This window comes from Triturus cristatus, chromosome 8, assembly GCF_964204655.1.
Source record: "Triturus cristatus chromosome 8, aTriCri1.1, whole genome shotgun sequence".
Taxonomy (NCBI): Eukaryota; Metazoa; Chordata; class Amphibia; order Caudata; family Salamandridae; genus Triturus; species Triturus cristatus.
Genome location: NC_140591.1, coordinates 1,259,492,381 through 1,259,520,028, shown reverse-complemented (window position 1 = coordinate 1,259,520,028; position 27,648 = coordinate 1,259,492,381). Strand labels below are relative to the sequence as shown.

The window sequence follows — 27,648 nt, the reverse complement described above, 5'->3', positions numbered from 1 at the left end:
AAACCCCCAAATTGCAGGCGGCTACTTTTTGGGCGTTTATTGGCGCATTTTTGAAAATGGGGTGGCGCCTCAGCAGCGTCGGCATCAACACAACACTATATCATCATTGGCAGCCAGCCCTGAGTAGCGATTGGACACGAAGCGTGCAGCATGATGGAGCCTCATCGGCCAGTGTGTGAAAGTGCAACTACACTGCACCATAAACTGAGAAGAAGTAAAAAGTGTACTTTCATGTGTGGGTCCCAGGGCCGTCAATCTGCTAGCGCGCGAAAGCGCTACCAATGACGGCCGGGGCCCTGAAATCATTTATCATCCAGAGCCCGCCCTTGGCAGACTAATAAAGCTGTGCTGTCATTTAGTGCGCACCAATGCACGTGGTGATGTGCATACATGCCTCCAGTGACTGACTTCAACAGGCCAACACAAATTGTTGAACCGAACCGACTCCAATTCTCGGCCCATAAGTGAGTGACTCGCTTCACGTGTCACTCTGACTGAGTGAGTCAGTTGGACCTTGGGCGCCGGGCGGGGGCAGGTGGTGTGAGAGGCGACTTTGACTTTCGACTCTCCTTGTGGTGCGTCCGATCGTTGGAAGATTAAAGCAACAAGAAATACATTTTTTTCTCTAGTTTGTACGCTGGTTTTGGAGGTGGCACTTCTGAAAAGATAAGATGCGCGTCACTCTGGGGGTGAGGTTAGGGAAAGGCGGACACAACACCAAATAGAAGTGCTTTCTCTTTCATGTGTAGAGGGAGTGTGTTGGAGGCTCTGGCCTTGCCTATGGACACAGAGACAAACCTTCACAGTAACAGGGCCAGTGTTGTAAATGGGCCTGCACATGTAAATATTCTTCTCTTCGTTAATGGAACTTTTATTTCTCAGTTTTGTATTAGTGCAGCTGTGTCAAAAGCACAAGAACATTTCTTTATATTGAGCAGTTTTGGGCAACAAATTAAGTGATTAATTTACCTGCTGGAGAGAGATGGGAGTTTCGTCTAGTGGCAGTTTTCATTTGTGTAAGGTAGCCCAGAGGGTTAATATTGTAGCTGCCAAGTATTCGCATTGCTAATGTGACATTTCCATTTTTGCAGTAACCTAAGAGTGACATTGCACCGCAAAATGTGACACTTCAAAAACATTTTATACTGTGTTAAAATAATGAGTTGTAGGCTGGGACCTTGTAGCACTATAAATACAGAAGTCATTAACCACCACTCCTTACCCCCCTGCCAACCAGAATTCTATTCCTTTACTGTCTGGTTACACTCATCTGCAGTGACTAAATTCTTTTAGCCTGGATGACATGGGGAGAGAGTGATGGTGCTAACAGGGAGGGGGCGGCATTTTTCAATTCTTGCCTAGGGCGACAAAACACCTAGAAACGGCCCTGCGTGGGACCGCAAGAGCTTCCAAGATCTCGCCATGTTGCCTGGGTGTCATTCCAGTGGCGCCGCGGCTGGCATCTAAAGTGCACAGGCTTGAACTGTCAAACGCAGATAACCAGACGGGCCTGCTGTTGTAGTCACATCACTAAGCCTCGACCGACTAAACAAAATTGATGCTTTTTGTGCTTCTTAAATGCAGTATTGATGCCAGTGATGGAAATAAATGGACATTGGGTATCATGGCAGACAGGGCTTACCTCTCGACCTTATCCTATATCCCCCCACTGGTCCCATACTGCTGATATTATTAACAGTGCTATCCTGCCAGGCTGCCATATGCACAGCTGGTACACACCGAGCTACGGCACAACCTCCATTTTAGAAGCACAAAAAGTATATACCACTCTGCAGGGCGATGATGATATACATGTATTTATTTAATTATTTTATACAACATTACAATATGCACATTGCACAGCTCAGACTGTCAGTACTCACTATCTGAATCTCCGAGGCTGACTCTAGTCTGCACTACTGGTTGACGTCGAGTCGTCGACTTGATAAGATCTTCGACTTTTCGTGATCGAATGAAAGAAATCAATCAAGGCTGAGGCCCGCAGCGGTCAGGAGGGACAAATATATGCACCCGAGCACGAGCAGTACCACTGAACACAAGGTGTGCTCTGACTCACTCGAGGCTCCGACGTCACGCTTACTCCCACCTTGAGGGGGGGGCACTGACAGGCAGGCAGCAACAGGCTGGCTGAACAGCCCAGCAACGTAGAAATGGCCAATCACTGCATGGCTTCACAAGAAGCCATGCAGTGAATTGTCATACACCATGTTAGTGCCACCCACGTGCGGTGCCTCATGCACAACAATGCTCAGGACTGCGGAGAGGCTTGGCAAACGCATGCGTCTCAGCCAGTCCAGATGCTGCTCCAGCAGCGCCAGGACTGGCTTGAGCAGGAAACTCCCCGCTCATTAGGAGACCGGGGACTGCAGCATGAAACAACCCTCGCTCTTCTAATGTGTAGCTTAGTGCGCATGTTCGGGCAGGTCGGAAAAATAATTAGCCCAAAACCAAACATGCGCACTCTTGCTGTGCGCTAGACCACCCATGTGATCATCGTGATGTCATTCATCATCATGACAATGACTTCACTGAACCTGCTGCCCCGCCCCTTCAAAGCCCCTGACTCCTGACTGCCTCAGGCGTGGCCCGGTGGCCAGCCGGCCCGGGATTAATTTAAAGTAAGTTGTTAGTGATGGCGTGCGACTTGTGAATGGGGCCTCAATATATTAGTGGGGCAACGCCCCAGTGCCCTAATGGACGCACCACCACTGAGCAAATTCCCAGTTTCTTCAGATGAGCCACTGTGGCAGCAGCTCATTTGAAGCCACAGAGATCTCTACAACGCAGGTGGAGACCTATAAATGTGGCAGGCGGTCATCCACTAGAGTGGCAGAGAATATCACCTTCACCACCCTGGCGGGATGGCAGGCTACGTCACAAACTTTAAATATCCTCCACAGGCATGTTACAATCTTAATGCATCCCTCTAGGGTGTAGATAAAACAAAAAAAACAAAAAAAGATTGAGCTCGTAATAGGCCTCACTGGATTTGCAATACATCTGTGTAGACTTCATAAAATAACTTTTCCAGTACAGAATTTATGTTGAAGTCTCACATTTCGCACATGTTCTTTACAGTATGGCCCACTGCCACTGCCTAAGCCTGGTGAGATAACAGCTCGCACAGTCCTGAACACCTTTGGACCGATGGGGCACGGAAGTCATTATATTATAGACAACCTTAAGGTAAGGTAACAGCCTACACTGTTGATGACTATCCTGTAAATTGTATTAGTTCTTCATTTGCTGTATATTTGTATAAACATATATATGTGGTTTGAGTAAGAATCTGACATTTGGATAAGTCTGAAACTGGCGCGAAAATATCACTTTGCATATCATTTGAAGCAGACTACCTGCAATGTCACTCTCAGTGACATCCTACTATGCGCCTAATTCTCTGACTCTGGTAATGTCCAGCAGATGCACATAGGACTCGAAATATATTCTTAGGGAAAGGCAAATGCTCTAACTGCATACAAGTAGCCCTTATTGCATAGAACTGTAGTCTTCCTTTCTGCAGAAAATGCATTATGAGGGATAGGCTTGTCTGAAACATGCAACCGCTCAAGCCCTTTAAGTTTAATCAAAGCCTTATGTCTTCCCTTTGCACTGATGACATAATACCTGACATTTAACCCAGAAGTCTCAATTGTAATTCAAACCACAACCACATAGGTCAAGGTCAAACAGGAAGGAGGCAACCGAGGATCATAACAAGAAAAGGTAGGTTTTATTTTAATGAGGATTACCAATCAGTACTAGCGATACTTTCTTCCTCTTTCTTGTCACTGTCCTCTCGACATGAAATTTAGCAAAAAGTGCTAAATCTTTGAATGACACATGTAATAAATTGGTGAGAACCCACTTCAAGTAATAATCACAGTCCTTGCCAGGGTGAAACACAAACGTCACTAAATAAACATATGCTTAACCTTCTGGTAGCTTGGCACAAAGGCAGACAGGGTTAATTTAAAAGCAATGGGTGAAGTATTCAAACAGTACTCAAACACTAATAAAGTGAAAACATGTCACAAGAAAAAATCTCAAACCAATTTAGAAACATATAGTCTATTTTCATAAATAAACCAACACCAAAATGACAAAATTTCAATCATTAGAACCAGAGTTATGAGTCCTTAATGTTGTAGGTATAAATAGAGCCAAAAGGTGCGAAGCACCAACTGTGGGTATCTGTTATGCCGGACTAGGGCAAAGTCACAACTTCTGGCCTACTGTGATAGGATGCAGGCAGGTTATAGGACCAAGTTCTCCCGTTGGAGGCTTTACCTTGTGACTTGTGTGCGTCTGTGCAGCATTGTTTTGCAGATCTCCGCGTTTCTCTGTGTCATATCTGGTGAATCTTTCAGCTGCACGCCAAGGCTCTGCTGAGCTCTGTGTCACTGGAGTCAGATCACACTTTCAGCTGTGCGGCAAGGCTATGTGAAGCTCTGCGTCGCTCAGAGCTGGATTTCGTGAAGCCCTCGATGAGGAGCGGCGCAGCTCTGCCAGCCTTTGTGTTGCTTCAATTCAGATCCCCTGAAGCCTACGATGAAGAGCAGCATGTCTCTATGTGGCTCTGCTTCGCTTTATGTCAGAGCCGGTGAAGACTTAGGTGAGGAGTGGCTTGGCTTTGTGAGGCTTTGTGCCACTTTGCCTCGGATCCAGTGAAACCTTCAGTTAGGCAGGGAGAATACACTGTGACTCCAACCAAGGGTCCAGGACATTGAAGGCAGCACTTGGGGGGCATGCCTCACTCCCAAAGAAGCCAGCAGAGGACACTAGGCCAGGCCTAGTTGGGTCTGGTCAGCTGGAAGGCGGGAAAGGGCTCTGGAAATTTGTTGTGTCCCTGTAGCTCAAACAGGATGTCAGCCAACCAAACCATGGAGTCACTTTTTGCGTCATGGGTTCGAGGCAAGTGGGCCCAGTCTTCCTTCTTCAGACATCAGGGCAATTCTTTTTGAATTTTCTCAGGTCCAGCAGTGTTCTCATGAGAGGTTCTGGGGATGCTACTTTCATGTCCAGGGCCTGCCTGTGGGTGTGGGACATCCCTATGTCTAACCCTATAACATTTTCTAGTCAGTTCTTTTCTTTCCCCGGGTTGTGGCTCAAATGTCTCTAGTGAAACAAAGAGCAGAAAGACCCAGGTATAAATTGCATCTGCCAGTGACAGTGTAGGCTTCTTCTGAAGTCAGAAAGGGCTGGATGTAGCCCCCGGCTATTATTTGAAGTATAATCAGGGCAGGGGCATAGCTTCTCCACAGTCACCCTGTCAGTACGACTCTCACCTCCTCACACCCAGGCCCCTTTCCCACTGTCTGGGAGGAATACACATCATACCACAGGAGGGCCATTAACAGTTAGGAGACCCTGGACACATTTGGCTTAGGGAAGAAAATGCCAAGTTTCTAAAAGTACATTTTCAAAATAGTATTTTAAAATCTGACCTTACGACTAAAGGGGATTTTAAATGACAGTTAAAATGAGTGGAAGAAGTATTTTTCTAGCTGCTTCTAAACTGAATTTAGCTTTTATTAAGTGTAATAAGGTAAAACAGGGTTAATCTATGGGAGCCCAGCCCTGACACAGTGAAAACGACCTTTTTCGGGGGTTTTCTCTACAGGCCCTAGGTACATATCGTGCCATATACCAGGGACCTAAAAGTACATTAAATGTGCCAAATGGGTGTATGCCAATGTTATCATATTTAAAAGGGAGAGCACAAGCTTTTTTTCTGCGGTTTAGCAGGAATAAAGAGCAATGAGTTCTAATGCCAGCAAAAATTGATTTAGCTACAGAAGGCAAAAATCTGGGGGAATACCATGCAAAAGATAGTCATTATAAACAACACCCCTCCGAAGGCATCCATGAGTCATACAGTGTACACGAACATTTAGGAAGGTACATGATTATTCAATTGGCATTCACAACAATGGTCATACAAAACAGGCATCTGAAGCCCCTATATAGGGTCTGTGAAGCCACCTCCCAAAGAGGGACATCATAGCAAGATGATAAAGCACTTAAAAGTCATAATTAAAACAAAACACTTGGGCCCTGATTACAAGCTGGGTCTAAAATTCAGGTCCTTTGCAAACAGAAGTTTGCACAAGGATCTGTATTCAAAGCTCGCTGGCTGCTTTCCCTAGACAGATTTTGGCAGGTCAAACCTGCCAAAATTTAGAGATGGAAAAGGCTCACAAAACCCAAGGACCTGATAGTGAAGATATCTTACCAAAATGCTAGTAGAACTGGTGTAGGTGCATCACGTAGGTCCAGAAAGAGAACAGAACAAACAGATAATTGACTAACAACAGTACAAATGTTTTAAATAGTTGCCATAAAATTCATCATTATAAATATTATTCCAAGTAAACATTGGGCAACAGGAAGTCTTAAAATTGTAAGTTAAAAGTATATGAACATGAACATCATGGTGAGGCTTTCTATGCTTCTAAATAAAGCTTAAGGAGTAGGTGCTGCAGTAGTGCAGAGCCCATGCCTTTGAGTTTGAACAGAACGCTCAAAATGTCAAGCAGCATGATCCTTACATTCAAACATTTGTTTTCATGTTTAAACCCAGGTATTTTATGTCATGTTTACTGAAGGATTAACCATAATTGTATTAATCTTAATACTTGGCCCTACTATCTTCGATTTGGCCTGTTAAAGCCATAGCTAAATACATCTTCATACATCGAACGTTATACACCAAACTTCTTTAATGTTTAATGGGAATATTGCATCTGTCAAGCCATAATAGCAACCCCCGAAGCTACAGTGATATCTCATCAGATTTAATCAAGTTGACCAAAGGCTTGGACCACAAGAAAGAGATTTCCTGAGGAAGGACCACTCCTCCCAGTAGCCACAGTGTCATTCTGCACCTAATATGCCCATGAAAGATGTCAAGTGTCTTCTTAAGAGGGCCCCAGTTTGGAGGAAAGAGCCAAACAGTGTAAAAAAAAGCGCTACTTGGCAATCTCGGTAGTTCTTGGATGAAAGCGATGAATGAATGCAAGTACTGAAAAACAAAGGACAAAAACTACCCTGAACCAAGGTTGAGAAAGACCCCAGCATAGGTCTTCCAAGACTAGAAGTCCAGGAAGAAATCCAGATACAGTTGAGGACAATCAGGTAGCAAGCATACGTTGAAAGTGACAAAGAATAAGGGAATACATGTAACGTGAGGTCTAAGGTCTAAGAGGAAATTATGTGACAAATGGATTTTCTCCATCTTGGATTGGGTCTTTAAGCAAACAATCATTGGAAAAGCCACCATCCTGAAAAGTGTAATATATAGGGCGAGCCAAGTATACATCTTCAGAGATATGCCATCTTGCAGGTACCAGAAGAAACCCACATTTGGCATACTTCCTTCCTATGATCTTGCATGTCCTAACTGTTGCCCTTTAACATTGGTACGCTGTCGAAACTGCGGAACACCCCTCAGGCGGACTGTGTAAACTCTGATGCAGTCTAATTGGCTAAGGGATAGATGCATTGTCGTGTGCTGGGCATGGGGGTCCAAAGATATGCTACCTCACAACATGTTGAGCTCAGAAGTCAAGAACACACTGCCTTCTTATAAGTAACTGTACAATGGTGCTTCTGGTAAGTTTCAGGCACAGATATAATAGCACAAGTAAATCAGCGCTCCCTAAAGGAACATTCTACACCATGTAGTCCTTCTGCCACATCTACTATAGCTTGGTTTCTCTCATGAGTATAGATCACCATTACATTTGTGTTTTTGCATCTAGACCATGGGGCCTTTACCACAGAACCCCTGTCCATCTACTTTGTAGGCACAAGGGAATCCAAACTGAAGGAGGTAGGCAACTCCGTAACCTACATGACTGGGACCACATTTAACTGGTTCTCCAGTCCTTATAAATGCTACCTGTAGCTAGACTCTTCTCTGTTAAAGCTATATGCATTACACATAGAGCCATACACAGCACTGGACCACTTTTGCTACAAAACAAACTCCAAATCTACCTCCAAACTATTCAACTGCATTCTAGATAGGCAACACTACTGACCAACCCATCTTTTAGCAAATCTCACCACGGTGAGAACCCTTTCCATTCACACGACCAAGCTCTGGAACTCATTTCCTGGAAGAGTAAAAGTAATTGACAATCACCATGAATGTTGTCGCGTGCTTAATCCCAAAGAGGCTGGCCACAGTACACAAAATGCTACATATCCACTTGTGTCTGTACTGTTTCTCACAGTTTACACACCAACCCATGCATGAATGCAACAACACGATTGTCAAAATATTTGAAGCACATCTCCAAACCTTATATGCTACACCCAATATTTCCACATAGGCCCCACTAGCACCTCACTCGCTTCCCACTAACTCTTTGAAAGAGCATTTTATTTAGCCAATCCCCATATCAGTGCTTCATAAACTAAACAGGGGTGTGAAGCTATTGATAAATACTAAAGTACAATAGATAGATCACAGCAGCTTTTAAAGAAACAAATCAAATGTTGCTATTTGATGATTGTAGGGGAATATGAGACTCGGATCTCTAGGGCCCAATTTAGCTTTATGTGGTGCACTGCCACATAGAGGGTTTCTATTAATTTAGGAAGTGGTTGGGTTGTGGTTGCACCATAGAGGGCATCAGTATAGTAGGACAGGTACTGAATGAAAATTTTCTGCTTCACCAGGTGGTTCACTTGGACACCCCCAACCCCTCCACCTAAGGAAATCTGGGTTTTTATCCCCTAAGCAGTGCATGTGTGACAATGTAAAGGGATCCGTTTGGTTGTGCAGCTGAAATGCTACAATGCAATGAAAACCCCAATATACAGTCACAGAAAAAGGTTCAGTAAACAGATGTTAAAGCTGTAAATAAAATAATGAAATGTGAATGTTAATTAACTATGAAACCTGAACTCCACCACTGCTTTGTGAATAGTAGTTCTCACGTCTTTTGGCCTATATCAGACAAATTTCCCTACTTACCTGTTGAAAATGTTTAAGGGGAATCTTGCTGGTACTGTGAAATTTGGACACATTTTGTAATGCTGCTTTGAGCACAAAAACAGTTTGCCCCTAGATTTTTATTGCCACTCTCTTGGAAAGGAGGTCCTTCCTGTTTTCCATAGTTGTATTCGGATGGTGTGTAGCCACCATGCAGATCTTACTTTAATAAATATAGCTTTACAAAAAAATGAAGTAAAAACATGGAGACCTCAAAATAATATTAATCACTACCCAACTCCTGACGCTAGTACATGGTGGTGTTACTGTATTTCATATTCCTGTCCATAATAATCTTGACTTAAAACTTAATGCTACTTTCAGCCATTTTTCCTCTACTGAGTAATAAATAACTCAACACTGTTCATCAATTCAAATGATGTTACGTGTTTTCATCCAAATTTTGGAGTAAAAGAATTACTTACTAAAATCAGTGGTGGAATTTATTGTTGAGTGGTTAAAATCATTGCAAGAGTCATAAGAAAGGTGAAAATGGGGAAATGTGTAAAGTCATAGATTTACGCTTTGCCAAATTTCTTATATTTTTTTAACACATTTCTTATTCCTTGTGTAAAGGTTTTAGCTGTTCTGCAATAATACTACTTTTAAGATGGGAAGTAAGACTGTCTGGATCTGCTTTTAATCCCAGTATAACTGGATATGTTGACTGTTTGATGTTTTGTTTTACTAGGCGACTCATTTTTTCTTTTTCTCCAATTTTGTTTTACTCTTTTCATATTTCTATTCCCTTCTTTTACAACTTGCATTTATTTTGTTGATAAAGTATTTTTTAATATTTTCTTCTTTCATTTATGAAATGGTCATAAACTGTTCTAGTGCAGATAAAAATGTAAAATGAGTATTAGATACTCACATTTTTCTTTGTCCTTAGGTACCTGCTTGCCTGTCTTCTTTAATCCTATTAGACTTTTCAGTAGTCTTGTGTTATTTATAGTAATTGTACCTCTTATTACTACTAAGAGTCACTGGAAATTAATATTTTACCACATAAAATTGTGCCCGGCTGCCTCCCATTCAAATATGTAGCCCACATTGCCCTTTCCAAAAATCCTCCTTTTGAACACGTCTCGCTCTGCAGCCAGAAAGTTAAATTTCCTTGACTTGCTTGTCACCCCGCCAAAATAACAATGATCACTTTTACAGACCGGAGCAGTACATCATGAAATTTACAAAGACTGCGACCTAACGATTGGCTCCGCGGTCAACTTGTGGGGGAGGAAGATCTTACTCTGTGACTGTGATCCTTTCACCAGAGATTTTTACAAGACAAAATATGGACTCGGTCAGTAAAACACATTTCTATTCCGTTAGGAATTTTACTGTATCCCTATTGTTATGTGGCAACGTCCTGAAGGATTGCTGTGATAAGCAACTAAATAACAATGTTGGTAGGGGTTTGGTGCTTTGTATTTGTATGTTTGTTTACCTTTTTTCTGTGGTAACATTGGTTTATTTTTTCACAGATTATCTAACATGTCCTCTTCTTAGTGTCCCCCTTCACGTACAGCCTCTCATTGTGCTAGTTATTGTATTATTTTTTTTAAAATTTATCAAGAACCCTTCCTTTCTAGAACACTATCTGAAAAACACTCTAGTTTAGTGATAGTAAAAGAGGAGGAAATGATTTTGTTCTCCCAGGATAAGGGACCTGAAACAACAGAAGAATCAGAATCTCACCACTGAAAGAAGGGGTTTTGAGACCCATTACTGTCATGGCCAAGTTGGAGTGACTGTTTAGCCTCACCTTTTCCTGTATTTATGAAGAGCCATCTGTTAGGCTGGGTCAGGTAGCTTAGTGGACTAATGCAGCCTCTTTAGGGACCTAACTTTGACTTCATGGTCAAAGGTTCGAATCCTGGTTGGTCTGATCAGCCTTTCATCCTTCTGAGTTTGATCAAATGAGTACCATTGAGTTGGGTAGCAATAAACATCTGTTATTCAGCGCCTTGATAACCCTGGGTGATACTTGTGATTTATAAATACCCATGTTATGTAAGGGATGGCTAATACGTTGGTGAATTTATATTACCCCCCACCCCTTGAATAGCTGCTCCTTCTTTTTAAACAAATGTATTTTTAATTTTAAATAAAACAATAGGACACACAGTTCATTTACGGATAGAGACATTAAAAAAAATAAACCATGAGAAACACAACCCCAACACTCTCCGGGAAACAATGATTACACATTTAGTGCAACAGCTGACCCCAACCGATCCCAATGAGTCCCAGAAATCAAGTTGGGCACTCGGCTCCAGATGATCCCTTCTCTGCATCAGAAGACATTACATAAATTTCAGAGGCCCTCAGTGGCCTGGACATCGTCATATAGAGCCCCTCCACCCTTTGTAGACGTTTTATGTAAGTAGTTAATGGGCGCCATGTTGCATCAAATTTGGCCACTCTATCACGTGCAGTATGTGTTAGTTTTTCCAAAGCGAACAGCGACCAGGTCTTTCCACACCACATGTTGACCTGCGGCTGCTTCCATAACTGGGCCACGCTCAATCACACTTCTAGTAATAGTGAGAACATTCGCCCCTGAAGAGTCGTCGAGGTGAAGAGCCTATCTGCACCAGGGTCTCCGAACAAGATTGTGAGTGGGTTGCAGGGTAGCGAGACATTGAGATGTCATGTATCATGCAGAGAACTTCGTCCCGGAATGTTTGGATTACTGAACATGACCACCAGGTGTGTAGGAATGTGCTGCGCTTGCCACACCCTTTCCAACATAAGTAGGAACCACCAAACATTTTTGCGAGTCTAACAGGTGTAAGGTACCAGCATGTTAGTATTTTATAAACGTTCTCTTTGTATCTGAGACAGATTGAAGACTTAGCAGCCCTCTGCCATCCCATATGTCATCTGGGATTTCAGTATCGAGCTCTCTCTCCCATTGCCACACATATGCATGTTTTTAGGGGAGCAAGGTTTAAAATATATTGGTAAAGCGATGATATGCCTTGGCGTTGGACATTGTTATGGCATAGTGTCTTGATAGGGACTTCTTCCTGTTGCATAGCTAAGCGTGCTGATGGTCTGCCTACCTAGAATAGCGCCTGACTAAGCTGCGGTGCTCCTTCCCAGGCTGACAAAGGAAGCCACAGAAGCCCCGATAGGGGGACTGGGGAGAAAGCCTGTTCCACCTGAATCCAAGGTTTGTCTTCAGGGTCACAGTTCCAATCAAGGAAGGGGCGGAGTTGGTCAGTGAGTATGTATGTAGTGACGCCTGGAAAGTCTAGACCACTTTCCGCTGTAGTGTGAGAGAGTGAAGCCTGCACTTCTCTTGGGGACTTGTCCCCATCACAAAGGCAAACATCCTGATGTGGATCTAAAACGAGTTGCCTTGGGGATAGCAAGAGGGGAGGGTTGGGAGGGCATACAACAGGCGGACATGAAGTTTATTTTCAGGCTGTTAAGCCTGCCCCGCCAGGAGATCTCTAGATTGCTCAACCTGTATAGGTCCCTGAAAGATGTGAGAATTGGAGGGATATTGTAGATATAGATGCCGCTTGTGCGCGGGGGAGTCGAATCCCCAAGTACATGATTGCTGACATCTCCCCTTGCAAACCACCTCTTTCAATGGAATCCTAGATGCCTTGTGATTTGGTGAAGTTGCTTTTGAAGCCTCACACTTGGGAGGAGAGATGTAGCTCCCTCTTATGTGCCGTAATGGTGGTCTCTAGGTCCGTAATGAAACAGAGGATGCCATCGACAAAAAGAGTCAATTTATGTTCTCTGCCCTCTATTGTCCTGCTGTGAATTGCTGGGTTATTTTGAATCCTGGCCACTGTGGGTTCCATTGTGAGGGTGAAAATTGGGGGGCACCACTAGTGAGCATGATCTGTGGGAAGTAAGAGGCATTGCTTTTGGGTTTAGCAGCAGGTTTCTGGACGGTATGCCCAGTCTACCATTTCAAACGCCTTCTCAGCATCAAGGGAGAGGAGGGCCATTGGTTGCTTCCACTGTTCAGCTACCTCCATGAGTACCACCGCTAGGTGTTTGTTGTTGTTTGTCTGTCTATTGCAGATTAATCTGGATTGATGTGGAGAAATAAGAGAAGGTGTGATGAAGATGGGCCACAAGGATGGACGCTAACAATTTCACATTGCAATTCAAGAGCGTGATGGGCCTGTATGAGGAACAATGTGCAGGGGGTTTACCCGACTTTAGGAGGAGCGTAATATGAGATTCCAGCATGGTGCCAATAACCAGCTCAGATCACAGAAAGGAATTAGACACCTTCACCAGAGGGTCTATCAAATGGGAAGCATAGAATGTAGCCAAGTACCCATCCGGACCCGGCGCTTTCCGCAAAGGGAGATTGCTCATTGCTGCCTAGACCTCATCTGGGGTAATCTCCTCATCCCTATCTGGAGTGGTTGTAAGTAAGACGATAGTTGTCTTGATGTTGGGCATTTAGATGTTGGGCCTGGTAGAGAGCGGAATGGTAGTGGTGAAAGACATTAATGATGTCGTCTCTCTCATACTGAAGGCAGCCTTTGCCGTCCTTAAACTCCCTGCTGTGCTTGCGTGTGCTGCGGATGCATAGTTTATGTGCCAAAAGCCCGTCTGCCTTATCCCTCCGTTCATAATAATTTTGGTTAATATAAAGCAGCGTCCTTCATTAGGATATGCTAAAGTTCACCAGCAAAGCTTTGCAAATCCAATACGGTCCTACGTGATTCTCCCTATCTGAGTCTTCCCTCAGTTTGCTGGATTTGTATTTCTAGTTCGTGTTTGCAGAGTTTGGCCGCCCTTTCAAATGTGGCTGTATGGGAGATAAGCTTCTTTCGGAAGACCGCTTTCGCTGCATCTCCGGTTTTGTTTTCAGGGAAGTAGCGTTCAATGCCATCTTTGATGCAGTCACAGAGGAATTTGTCATGTTGTGTGAATTCATTAAAAAGCTATGGCCTCCGAAATGGCCGCTGCAGTTCAAATGGGGCCCAAGGACAGGCACACCAGGGCATGCTCGGACAGGACTCTAACATCCATTCTAGTGTCTACAGGCCTAGGAAGCAGGGTTTGGGAAACTGAGAAATATTTAAGTCATGAATATGTCTTATGAATGCTGGAATAAAACATGTAATCGCCCTGCCGAGGGTGGTGGTGCCGCCAGGCGTCTACAAGTGTCAAGTCCAGTATCCCCTGGGTTAGAGCTTGTGAGAAGTTCATCCTGTCGGTTTGAGAGCGGTCAAGACGCAGAACCAGTGGAAAGTGGGAAAGCCAGAAAACGTCAGAGTATAACTCCCCTCTCTCTCTGTTGGGGCCACATATGGAAGTTATGGTCATTTGAGTAGTACCAAACATGCCATGTATTCCTATCTGTCACCCCTCCTGATCTCTGTATGTACTGTCAAGATCAAATGAGAGGTCTCGTCGAAGGAGAATAGCCACCCCCCGGGGTTTAAGAGGAGTGAAACTGTGTAAGGTACCAATAGGAATGGAAGTGTTTCGTATTGATTCAGAGGAGGTGTGTCGCCTGCAGAATGGCGTAACCAATTTGTCAATGTCATGGACCTCTCGGTCTGCCTGTGGGATAGTGGATGCCAGTCCCCTGTTGTTGTGTCTGGAGCAGTTTTCAAGATCAACAATCTTGTCATGGAGCTCCGATTGCCCCCATTCCAGCTTATCGATGTGAGACATTTGGTCAATATTTTCAAGTGCGTGCTGTGCCACTGTTGATTCCACCATTGTTAGGCGAGAATCAGTTTGACGCAAGGACTGATCCAAATCAGTAGGGTCCTAGTGAAATTCTGCAGAAATTATGTGAGATATTTGCGAAATTCAGCTAGCAAGAGTTGGCTGTCTTCTTTAGCCACAGGACCATGGGAGTCCAGGCATTCCTCTCCCTCCTGGGCTAGGAGGCTGCATTGAGTAATCCCCTGCGGATGGGGGGTCAGGCTTTTGTAGCATATCCTGAATGGAGGATGAGGGGGGTTGCATGGTTCTGTTCACCGCCTTCGTGATAGGAATGGGTTATCAGGGATCAACTCACACAGTTCACCAGGCCGAGGGCACCAGGCTTCAATGGCCAATAACAGGACTCAAGCCAGAATTCAAAACATGGGATCGCTCCTCTTGGATCTGTTTTGTTGGGCTTCTGGCACTGCACTCCTCTAGGGGCACAAGGACCCCCTCAGAAGCCGTCACCAGTCCACTAGTAAAGAATAGTGCTACGGGACAATGTAAATTGATGGTGCCACTAAATAAGCAAGATAAAGAGTAGCCAAGCATGGCACAAGGCATAAACACGGCGTGTAGAGCTTCTGGGTGTTATGTGCCCACTTTGGGAGAGGCGCAAGGGGAACCCCGATGTTGAAGCGAGGCCACCAAGTTTGTGTAAGCTCTTTGAGCATGCCATCCCCCCATCGTGTCCCTCAAGCCCTCACAGGGCCCAGATGTTATCTAGCAAGAAGGGGATCCTCCTGTACCAGCCCCCCGGAGATCGTTACTGGGGTGCAGGAGGAGTTTCAGGCAGGTCCGCTCTCCCGACTTGGCCCACCGACATCACTAATAATACGGGCCTCTCGTGGGTGGTGGCGCCCTGCGGGATTCCCCGCAACTCAGAAGTGACCCCCAGCCCTGCCGAAGTCCAACAATGGGCAAAGTGGTTCACCTGCAGGAAGCCTCCGTGCCACCACGAGAGTCCCAGGGACTCGAGTAAGAGCTTCAGGCCATGCAGGTCTCATGGCGCTGCCCCAAGATGGCTACTGTGTCGTTTTTGGTAACCCCATGTAGGCAAGTTCCTGCCAGTAGGCCGTCCCAGCAGGGGCCAGGGGGGCCCCTCAGCACTCCCCATTACTGCCAGGGATTAGGGAAACATGGGCAATTGTCGCTCCTGTGGTGATTGGCCATTAAGAGGGGATTGGGGCCTCATAAGTGGAGCTCAGGGAGACTCATCTTTCCGGGTCTCCTCCATGGCCCTGCCCCCCAATAGCTGCTTATTCTAAGGGTGAACTTTCATATCAAAAGCTTTATTGCATTCATGACCTTAGCCAGGATGAAAAGTACTGGTAATGGGGAAGAGTTTAGATCAACAATTACTTTTGTCACTGGAAACATAACCAAAGCCCTGTATAGAGGAACACCCAGACCTTCTAAGTACTCTTATCTAAGGACCAGCAAATGATGGGTACAGTCAACAAGTTGGATATAACTGAACACATAGTAATTAAAAGGTAGTTGCTAGTTAAACACTATAAATATGTTCATTGCTGTTTTATGTGTCTCACGCCTTTTGGAATGTAGTGTGCCCAATGGTTGAACTCCCCAAAAGGAGGCAGTGCACCCTTCCTGGGAATTCAATATGTGACCATAGGGTTTTAAAAGATATTACAGTACATATTTTCAGCTTTCCTCTGCTAAATGATGTTGAAATGAAATAGCTGGCGTTTTACACTAGAAATGTGTTAACCATTATAAATTCTATCCAATCAAAAACTTGTGAACGATTATTTACCTTCATTGTTTTCACTGAGGTCCCAAAGAGCTGTGGCACTGGGAACAGTTAATGACAAAGGCATATCTGTCAGAAAATATATCATGTGACTCACACAATGCTCATACATCCTTGAGACTTGTTACTTTCCCTCCAGCTATGCCAGAGTGGGAACTTATGCAAATCCTTTTCACACTGACTGATCAAGAGTCCATGGTCTGTCAACTACAGTGTCCTTTCCAGTGTATAAATGCATCCCTAATTCCTTTCACCAAGTGAACATTTTAGCTTTCTACTACTCCAATGGAGTGGTGCAAGGGGCACTTCAACTGATAAGTAGTTATGCTTAAGCTCACCAGCCCAGTGCTCTTGGAGCTGGCCTGCATGAAAGAGCTCCAATAATTTCAGGAGTCACAGACTTTAAGATTAATTTAACTATGCCCTAGGGACCGGATATTTATGCTGACGGACAGACAATGCAAATTTGAATGGCTTCCACTCCCCTCCGATAGGCAAACAGTGAAAAAGGCTATCTAGCATGGCCTCTCCCTGAAACACTACATTACAATATAGCCAGAAGCATTTGGACAGTGAAATTGGATCTTTCTAGCTGATAATTAACCATTTAATATTCTGGGTGGGGGGAACAGTGGCAGTAAAGATGATGGTGCTGCCTAGTAGCCTGTACCAGTTCTGCAGACTACAGACATACAAAAAATGGAAAATGTGCACAAACCAGGAGTGGCCCGTGCAGTTAAAAGCGGTGGGGTGAGGTGGGGTGGGGAAAGAGTCAACAGATGACAATGTAAATTTTATTTTTTTAAAAGAAAACCACTTATATTGCGCTCGCCGCATCGCCGGGTCAGTGACCTGGAGCAGGTCGAGGTCGGGACAGGCCAGTAGGGCTGGGGCCAAGTCATTTGGTGTCCTCCTCTTCTTCCCTCAGCATTTCTTCTTGACTCAGAAGGCAAGGTTCAGGGTTGCCACTAAATACTACATTTTAGGGGACATTTCAGGTAAGTATAGGTCGGGACCAATGTGTCCCTTCCTTGGGTTGGGTCTACCCCCTATTATACCACCTCCCAGTGGAAGGGGGCATAAGCTGCACTCTGGTTGCCTGGGTCCCCCTATCTTCAAGATGGCAGGGACTGAGAGTTGTGCTTCACCTTGCCTCCCCGACAGGAGGGGTGGGGTTCGTAAAGGTGGGCACACATCTCCTCCTATCTCAATTTCCTCGCCAATTCTCCCGCCCAAAGTGGGGGTCAGAACCGGTGGGGGCCAGGTGCTGGGAGTAGCAAATGGCTGGATCAACTCACAAAGGCGGAGAGCCTTTGTAACCTCCCCTTCATGGACCTTGCCCATCCTGGGGGGAGGAGGCTTGGCACCTCAACCCAGGATGTGCTTTTTTTCAGGACCCCAAGAGCAGCAGGCTTCTGACCCAGGGGTCCAGAAATATGTCTGTTGGTGGCAGCTGGCGAGCAGCCACTCAACCAGGACACTAGAGTTAGGTCGTTTTTCAGGGGTCATCTCTAAGATGCCCTCTGAGTGCATTTGCCATTAAATCCCACACTGGCATCAGTGGCATTATGGTGCTGTGGAGTTCATAATGACAAACTCTCAGACCATATACTCTTTATGGCTTCACTGCACTTACAATGTCTAAGAATGGACATTCTGTAGGGGTACAAGGTTCATGCATCTGTACCCTCACCAGTAGTATAGTGCACCCAGCTAGAGGGGTGGCTTACCTATGCCATGGCAGTGGATTGTAGGCATGGCAGACACTTTGCTTTGCACCACAACATGCAGCCTGCAATGGCAGTGTGTGTGTTAAGGTACAGGGCCTTGAAGGGTGGCACAATAGGTGCTGCAGCACTTAGAGGCCTTCCCTGATCACAGTGCCCTTGGTACCTATGGTACCTTTTACAAGGGACTTACATGTGGCCATAGAGTTGCCAATTGGGTTTGCAACAGTACAGTTTTATGGAAAGAACATAGGCCCTGGGTACCTTAGTGCTGGGAAGCCCCTGGGCAGCCATGCGCTCTATAAATCCCCTAAACATAAACATAAACATACCTGGTTGGCAGGAACCCAGGGCACACTTAGTCAAAGAGTTTCAACATCAGGCAAAAATGGGAGGCAACCAAGCAAAAAGTGGCACTTTCCTACACAACCCCCGCCTCCCAAACGAAAGAGAGAGTCTTAATTGTTTAATTGGAAGAACCTGTAAAGTCCATCTGCATTGGCATGGGCAGTCCCAGGTCTGTGTTCCACTGTAAAGTCCATTCCCTGTAGGGAGATGGACCTCCTCAAACCATTGGGCTTTTCACTTTTCATTTGCATTAGACATTTGAGAGGTCTGTGGTCAGTTTGAACGGTGAAGTGAGGACCAAATAAGTATGGTCTCAAATCTTTCAGGGACCAAACTACAGCAAAGGCCTCCCTCTCAATGGCACTCCAATGCTGCCCCCTGGGGAGTAACAGCCTGCTTATAAAAGCAACAGGCTGGTCTTGGCCATCATCATTGGTCTTGGATAGGACCGCTCCTGTCCCTAACTTAGAGGCATCAGTCTGCACAATGAACTGCTTGGTGTAGTCTGGCACTTTGAGAATTGGTGCTGAGACCATTGCCTCTTTCAGGGCGCCAAAAGCCTTTTGACAGCTAACTGTCCAGTTTATCTTCTTGGGCATTTTCTTGGAGGTGAGTTCTGTGAGGGGTGTCACAATGGGACCAAACCCTTTCACAAACCTCCTGTAGTACCCAGTCAAGCCAAGAAATGCCCTGACTTGGGTCTGGGTTGTTGGAGCCTCACAGTCCAGAATAGCCTGGACCTTGGGCTGTAGGGGTTGCACTTGGCCTCCATTAACAAGGTGGCCCAAGTATGCAACTGTTCCCTGCCTTATCTGGCATTTGGATGCTTTGATAGTTAGGCCTGCAGTTTGCATGGCCTGTAAAACCTTCCCTAGGTGGACCTGCCTACAGTCAGCCTGCTGTTGGGCAGTGAGGGTATCTGAATAGATCACTCTATTCACTGACTCATCTTTGGGGCTTTACAAGAGAAGGTCAGGGAGAGGTTAACTCTCTGTCTCCTGATCCTGCCAGTAACCATCAGCATGGTTATGTCAGCTCTGTCATGGAAAAGTTTCAGGCGGTTCACATGGATCACCCTCTTATGTGTCCTGCTTGTGCACAGGTCCACCAAGTAGGTTACCTTCCCTTTCCTTTCTAAGATGGGGTATGGTCCATTCCATTTGTCCTGGTACTTGGTGCCACAGGCTCCAAAACCCACACCTTTTGCCCTGGTTGGAATTCTACCGGTCCAGCTTTTGGTCATACCAGTGCTTCTGGAGCTCCAAGCTGGTCTCAAGATTCTTGGAAGCTTTTTCCATGTACTCTGACATTCTGGACCTTAAGCCTAGTACATAGTCCATAATATCCTGTTTGGGTTCTTTTTGAGGCTTCTCCCAACCTTCTTAACAAGACAGAGTGGTCCCCTAACAGGGTGGCCAAACAGAAGTTCAAAGGAGGAAAATGCTACTGCCATCTGAGGCACCTCCCTGTAGGCGAAAAGCAAGCATGGCAAAAGGACCTCCCATCCTTTTGAGTTTTTCAGGGAGTCCCATGATCATGCCTTTCAATGTCTTGTTAAAACTTTCAACAAGACCATTGGTTTGTGGATGATAGGGTGTAGTAATCTTGTACTGCACTCAACACTCATTCCACATGTGCTTGAGGTATGCAGACACGAAGTTTGATCCTCTATCTGACACCACCTCCTTAGGAAACCCTACCCTGGTGAAGACACCATTAAGGGCCTTGACTACTGCAAGAGCTGTAGGAGTCCTATGGGGAATTGCTTCAGGATACCTGGTAGAATGATCCACTACAACAAATACAAATGCGTTCCCTGAGGCTGTGGGAGGTTCCAGTGGACCAACTATGTCCACACCTACCCTTTCAAAAAGAACCCCAACCACTGGTAGAATAATTAAGGGGGCCTTTGGGTGTGCATCTGGCTTGCCACTGGCTTGGCAGGTGACACAGGAGCTGACAAACTCCTTTACTTTCTGGGATATCTGGGGCCAGTAGAAATAGCTAAGTAACCAGTCCCACGTTTTTGTTTGGCCAAGATGCCCAGCTAGGGTGAGTAAAAACTCCTTGTACATCTGAGGCACTACTACTCTCCTATTGGCAAAAGAGTTGGGTTCTCTGGCCTCAGTATACAGGAGTCCTTCCTCCAAGTGGGCTCTGTGGATACCACTAACATTTCCCTTTTCCTGTGAAACAGTTTGCTGCCTCAGGCTTCCAACAGTTGGACAGGTCTGCTGTCCAAGGCACAGTAGTTCCCTAGTGGGTTCCCCTGGGCCTGAGAGCTCAACCTGGTAAGGGTTAAGTTCCATGGGCTCTGTTCCCTCTGGGGCTGACAGTTCCTCTCCCTGAGGAGAGGCATCCTGAATCTTTTGCTGTCTAGAAGCTGGTTCCCTGGTCTTCTTGCCTTTTCTCTTGGAAGGTTGGGCCATTCTTCAGGCTCGAACACTTCTTTTTCACCCTGTGCTCGGCTCTGTGTGCTAGTCTCGACACACACAATCTCAGAGATGTCCAGCATTGCTGCATGGGTTTTCAATTCTACCTCAGCCCATGCTGAGGTCTCCAGGTCGTTTCTAAGCAGACGGGAAGATGGAATCTTCGGAGAGACCTGTATCAGGCCAGTAACTTCCCCAGTCTAATGTTGCAATAGCCATGGCATCGTTAGTAGTAACACTATCAGCGTACCAGTGGTACTGTAAATACTTTTTCAAGTTGGATGGCCATACAGCTAAAGTGGAAAACTCAACTTCTGCTTCCGAGACTAAAACTGCTTCAGTGTGAACCCTGTTTGCTCTGGGCACATTGTTGGTCCCGTCTGGAGATTGGCTACACCATTACTAACTGGAGGAGAACTAGGGGGGCTTCTTGTTAGGAAAAATAGAATCTCCAGTTAAGTGTCCTAACTTCTTACAGTTGAAACACAAGGCCTTTTGGGATTAAAGTTTTTCCCTTTGTACCTACCATTGGACTGGGAAGGGGTTCAGGACCCACCCCTCAAGTAGGTTTTTGCGGCCCTTTTGAAGACTCTTGGTATTTGTCTTTGGGGTTCTCACCCCCTTTCCCCTGGGGAGGTTTGATAACCCCTTTCTTTTGGTCGCCCCCGGTGGCTGTTTTTGTTATCCTAGTCTTGACTCAGTGGTCTGCCTTCTTTCCCAATTCTTGGGGAGAAATTAGACCTAGGTCTACCAAATGCTGATGTAACTTTTCATTAGTGCAATTACTTAAAATATATTCTTTCATAAAAAGATTGTAAAGTTCATTGAAATCATGCACATTATTTCCAGTTAACCATCCATCTAGTGTCTTAACTGAGTAGTCTACGAAGTCACTCCAGGACTGGTTTGGGGTTCTGTGAGCCCCCCTGAATCTAATTTGATATTCCTCAGTTGTGAGCCCAAAGCCCTCAATCAGAGTGTTTTTCGTGAGGGCATAAGACCCAGCATCAGCCCCTGTGAGGGTCAGGAGTCTGTCCTTGCAGTTACAGTTTCCAAAGGAGAGCCCCCAGTATGACTTCCTAATTTTTCTCATTCACAAGCCCTCTCAAAAGCTGTGAACCATTTGGTGATGTAATCACCTTCCACAAATTTGGGAACAATCCCTTTGGGGACTTTTGGATCATAAGATTGTTCTCTGTTCCTATTTATGAAGCTGCTGCCACCATTAATGGGTGCTAAGCCCCTCTCTGCTCTTTCTTTTTCTAGAGCCAGGAATCGGCCTCTAGGTCAAATCTTTTGGTTAACCTCACTAAGAGGTTGGCCTCTTCATTGAGGCTGTCCTCAATGGTCTCAGAAGTACCTGCCCCACCTGTGTGGAATCTAGGTGCTTTGAGAAATATTGTTGGAGTCAGGGGCACAGGGGCCCTGTTCTCCCTAGGAAGTGTGTCGGGGTTGGAAGTTATCCTCATCCCCTACATCTTCTTCCCCATCTGAGAGTTCTTGACCTTGCTCAGAGGGGTAGTCTTTAGCATACCCTGCCAATAGCTCCTGGAGCTTTTGTTTGGAAGGATGGGACCCCATTACAATGTTCTTAAGTTTACATAGAGACCTTAACTCCCTAAATTCCAGATGGAGGTAAGGGGTGAGGTCGAGCTCCTCAACCATGTTCTCCATGCTATTTGGCATGTTTACCCTAACAGTTGGATTCTTGTTAAGAGACTTTCTAAAAATCTAAATCCTCTTACCCCTAACTATGGTGAGTTTTTATTTTTCTAAAAAAGTCTAATGGGACTTAACCAAGGCCCTATCAAGACTTTAAGAAATTTGGAAAAATTGTCAATTCAAAAATTCAGATTTTTAAAGACAATTTAGGAGTTCTGTTATGTGATCAGGTGTTGACCAAATCAGTCCAAGAAGCTGGCTCTGTATATACTATACCGAAGTAAGGTATAGTGTGCACAGAGCCCAGTGGATCCCCAAAGGTTTACAGATATAAAAGTAGATAATACCTTACTCTCTATTTATGGTAGTGTGGGCAAGCAGTAAGGCTTTATCAGAGGGAAGTCTTAAGCATTTAGTGTACACACTCAGGCACGGAATGATTTCACACACTCAAATACTGAACTCTGACCAATTGTTTTGTATAAAAATATGTCCTTTTTTTTCATTTATAGAACCAAGCAGGCCTTGGTACAGGTAAATATGATTGTACTTTTCAAAACAGATTGCTAAAAAGCAAGCTGGATGAATATTGACTTGTCTTACAGTTTTGTAAAAATGTGCAAATACAGTTGTAGTTACTTTTGGATTACTTTTTCTACTCAGTGGGATATAATAATAAACCACTGATATAGCGCCTGGTTACACCAACTGGTGTGTCCCCGCGCTGGAAAAAAATACTCTCCGGAGAGGCTTGAAAGAGCCAGATAGGCTAAACAGGTTAAAGAATATACAGGTCTCACAACTGGAAAAGCCAGGTTTTTAGTTTTTTCCAGAATTTATTTCCGAGGGCTGAGCTCGAAGAAAGAGAGTTAATGCGTTTTAGTCTTTTGCTACCAACGAGCGCACACCCATTCTGGCTCTTTGGACTTTGGGTACTTTTACCAAATAGGCTCCGGTTGATCTAAGATGATGGGTCGGGTGATAGGGAATAAGAAGATGGTGGTGATAACTCGGGCCTTTGCCCTGCAGGCTCCGATGACAAGAAACATAGGGCTTTGAAAAGAATTTGTCCTTCAATAGGTAGCCACTGCGGAGAGCCTAGGGCTTTTGAGGCAGAAGTTCTTCTAGGAAGGTTGAGGACCATACGTGCCGCTGCATTCTGAATGCATTCCAGCTTATAGAGACAATTTTTTGCTGCTCCAAGGTAGAGAATGTTTCCATAGCTAGGAAGTTACAAGAGCATGAGACAGGGTTTTTCTGGCCGATGCAGGGTGAATGTCCAGGGCTTTTCTCAACATTTTGAGAATTCCAAAACATTTCCCTGTGACCTTCCTAGTGTGACTCTCAAAAGAGAGGTTGGGGTCAGCCAGACACCTAGGTTTTTAGCTTCCTCCTTTGGGATAGGCGTGGGGCCCGGAGTCTGAGGCCACCTAGCTGAGGACCAAATGGAGGGAGACTTCCCTACGATTAGGACCTCGGTTTTGCTGCCGTTCAATTTAAGGCAGTTACTCAACATCCAGGAGGCGAGGTTACTCAGGCAGGAGGAGAACTGGGTGGCTGCTTACTCCGAGTCCTGGGAAAGGGTGACAATAAGTTGCATGTCATCCATGTAAAACACGACGGTGACATTGTATTTTTCCACAATATCGGCCAAGATTGGGAATTGAGAGTTGAGCTTAGAATAGAGCCCTGCGGAACCCCTTGTGAGAGTGGGATGCATTTAGAGACATGTGGACGCTGCGCAACTTGAAAGCTGCGATCCTGGAGGAAGGTAGTCATCCATTTTAGGGCTACTCCCCCTAACCTGCAGGACCCAAGTCGCTGTAGGAGTAGTTTGTGGGATACTGTGTCAAAGGCTGTGCTGAGGTCAAGACCAGAGCTGCAGTTTGACCCTCATCCGCACGCCTATGTAGTGTCTCAGTAGCAAGAAGCAGCGCTGACTCAGAAGAGTGCACGTCTCTAAAACCTGATTGCTTGGGATGGAAGAGGTTGTTCCGGTTGATGTGAACAACCAATGAGAGTTCACCACTTTCTCTGCTATTTTAGAGAAATAAGGCAGGAGTGAAATAGGGTGTAGATTATCCAATAGACCTGGATCAGCTGATGGTTTTTTCTTTACGGGGAGGACGATCGCCTATTTCCAATCCAATCCAATCCAAAAATTCTTTATTTCGGTCATATAGACCATAAAAGACACAATAAAAACATTACAGACAATAAAACATTATTAAAATACATTTGAGTAAAAACGACTCTCCCAGCAATGAATAAGTTAAAATTACATTTAAAAGATTCTTTAAAAAGTTCAAGGAGCTTCAGACAATTTTTTCCTTCTAATCAACCAAATGGCCATAAGAAATTTGGAAACAGCAAACACAATGTGGCCCAGGGTACTAGTTTTCAAAATCCTGTATGCTTGTGCATACTCTCTGAATCCCAGGTTCTTACAGATTGGCGCTATCCAATATTTTCTGGGCCTTTGGTATGCAGAGCACACAAACAAAATATGGGGGTCATCTTCCACATGATTGTTACAGCAGGGACATATTTTGTCGCCCCCATTTGACCACTTCGAAGTGTATGAATTAATAGGTAGTGTGCTATACCTCCACTGAACATACAATTTCCTTGCCAGGATGGGAAAGATAAAATCCATAAAAGGTTCGAAAACGTAAGAATTTTTGGATTCTAAAAATTGCAGGGTTAAGGTGCCACTATTTTGAGCAGCCGTCAAATGTGCAAGGGACCTGGCTTTATAAATTTGTGCCAGAGCCTTGCGCGAAATTGCACGGCAGCCTCGTGCAGGGTCCTCCCACAGAACGCGGAGATTAATGCCAGACAGTTCGTTTTCCACGAAGGTGAGCCAGGGGATTTTACCGCTAGAATTTAAGCTCATGACATGGGTAAGATCCTCCCTATAATGATGGAGTTCGTCCGTAGACCAGAGCCTGTGCCAGAACTTCACTGGCTTTGTCACAAGCTCCTCTGCGATAGGGGGGAGACCCATGTCCATTCTCAAAGGCTGGAGTGGCGTGGCACTTGGAAGGGCTAGAAGGCGCCTTAGAAAGCTATTTTCCACTATTGATAGACCCTTCACCGTTTTATGTCCCCATAGCTCACTGCCATACATGGCCGCTGCCTTGGCCTGGGTCTTATAGGTTTCAAGGGCCGGGCTTATGGGCTTGAAGGAAGAAGTGTTAGCCACTTTCAGGATTGCACCCGAGAGTTGGGATAGTTTAACCTTGGATCGTACTATCTGTCGGTCCCATGCCAAGTTTTCCTGCAATATAACCCCCAGATATGTGAAGGTGGACACCCTCTCAAGGCTAACGGTCCCCAGGGTAGGATTAGGCCTAGTTTTAGTTGGTGGGTTAAAGATCATAAACTTGGTCTTTTCTGTGTTCACCTCCAACCCATGCTGGTGGCAGAAGAGACCAAAACCATCCAGGATCCTCTGGATCCCCATTGGCGATTTTGAAAGGAGGAGGGTATCATCGGCGAACATGATTGCCGGAACCCTCCTACCTGCCAAACAGGGGGCGTCGTTATCCTTGACGTTTTCCAGATGTGAGATGACATTATTGATGAATAAACAAAACAGGGTCGGTGCCAAGACACAACCCTGCCTCACACCTCGGCACACAGGAAACCTGGATGAGAGTCTACCATCCTTCCCACACCTAACTTGCGCATAGTTGTTCTCATGGAGCCTGACCAAGATGTTAAGTAGCTGGGGGGGAATACCTAACTTCTCCAACACCTCCCAGAGTTTCCTGCGCGGGACTAGGTCAAAGGCTGACCTCAGATCCACGAAGACCATGTACAATCTCCCGCCCTCGATCCTCACCGTCTTCCAGTAGAGGAGAACTAGGCGGAAGATCTGGTCCATGGTCGATGTGTTTCTCCTGAAGCCAGCCTGCAAGGGACTCAAGATGTCATTTTCCTCGACCCAGTCTAATAGGTGGTTCAGAATGAGGCGCGCAAAAAGCTTTTGGGGAACATCTATCAGGCTGATAGGCCTATAATTTGCAGGACTCAAGGGGGACCCTTTCTTATAAATCGGAACTATTTCAGCCCCTAACCAGGAGAAAGGGATCACCATACCTCCCAAGATGGCATTGAAAAGGACTAGAAAGTACGGGGCCCAAATGTCAGGGTGATATCTGAACAAATCACCGGGTAACGTGTCCAGCCCCGGTGCCTTCCCCAGCGTTAAGCCCTCTAGTGCCAGCTTCACCTCCCCCAAAGAAAATTCCAAGGCCACATCTGGCAGGCAGGGGGACTCTACCATCATCCCCTCCGGCCAGAGAGTGGATTCTTGATATAGAGACCCAAAATGAGCCTCCCAGACAGAGGGGGCAATATTGGGTTCTACTGCAGACAACAAATCCCCTGTTCCATTGTTTACAAGAGCCCAAAATTTTCTAAAGTCTTTAGATTTGAGGGCTCCAGACAGGTCATGCCAGTGATTCCAATCCCACTCTGCCCTTGCGTTGGCCAGTGCTGCCTTGTACTCCCTCCTAAGGGCAGCGATCTTCACCTTATCACTACCATCTTTAATTGCAGAAAGTAGCTCAGACTTAGTTTTCCTACAAATGGAGGTATACCAAGTCGGAGCACGAGCCTTTTTCCTTCTAATAGGCAGGGCCGGGTTGAAGACATCTGCGAGGTCCCTTACTAGGGCCTGGTGAATACCAGATAGCCTCTCATTATAATCTGCGGGTCTAGGTTGGTTTATGAGGGCGTCCACCTCCTGGAACCTAGGGAGTGCTATACCATAGAGGTTTGTTAAAGCTTCTTCTTTCTCAACTATCTTCCCCCATTTCACTCGACGCCTGCTTGTGGTGAGTAATATGTCTCCCTGATCGATTGCAAGATCGGTAGTTGGCGTCCCTAAGGCAGGGGCTGGGTGCTGGATCTCCAAGGAAAGGGCATTATGGTCACTGTCTATCCTCGGGATCACTCTAAAATCTA

The 27,648-nt window shown here is 45.5% G+C and overlaps 1 protein-coding gene across 1 annotated transcript in view; it reads left to right on the top strand.

Annotated features, from left to right (window-relative positions):
- Window positions 1–27,648, top strand: part of EFHC2 (EF-hand domain containing 2) — a 332,355-nt gene that overhangs the window by 94,877 nt on the left and 209,830 nt on the right. Inside the window, exons 6-7 of the mRNA XM_085622956.1 lie at window positions 3,100–3,207; window positions 10,190–10,328. Of these exons, the coding sequence (XP_085479082.1) occupies window positions 3,100–3,207; window positions 10,190–10,328 (247 nt within the window). The remainder of the gene's footprint in view (window positions 1–3,099; window positions 3,208–10,189; window positions 10,329–27,648) is intronic.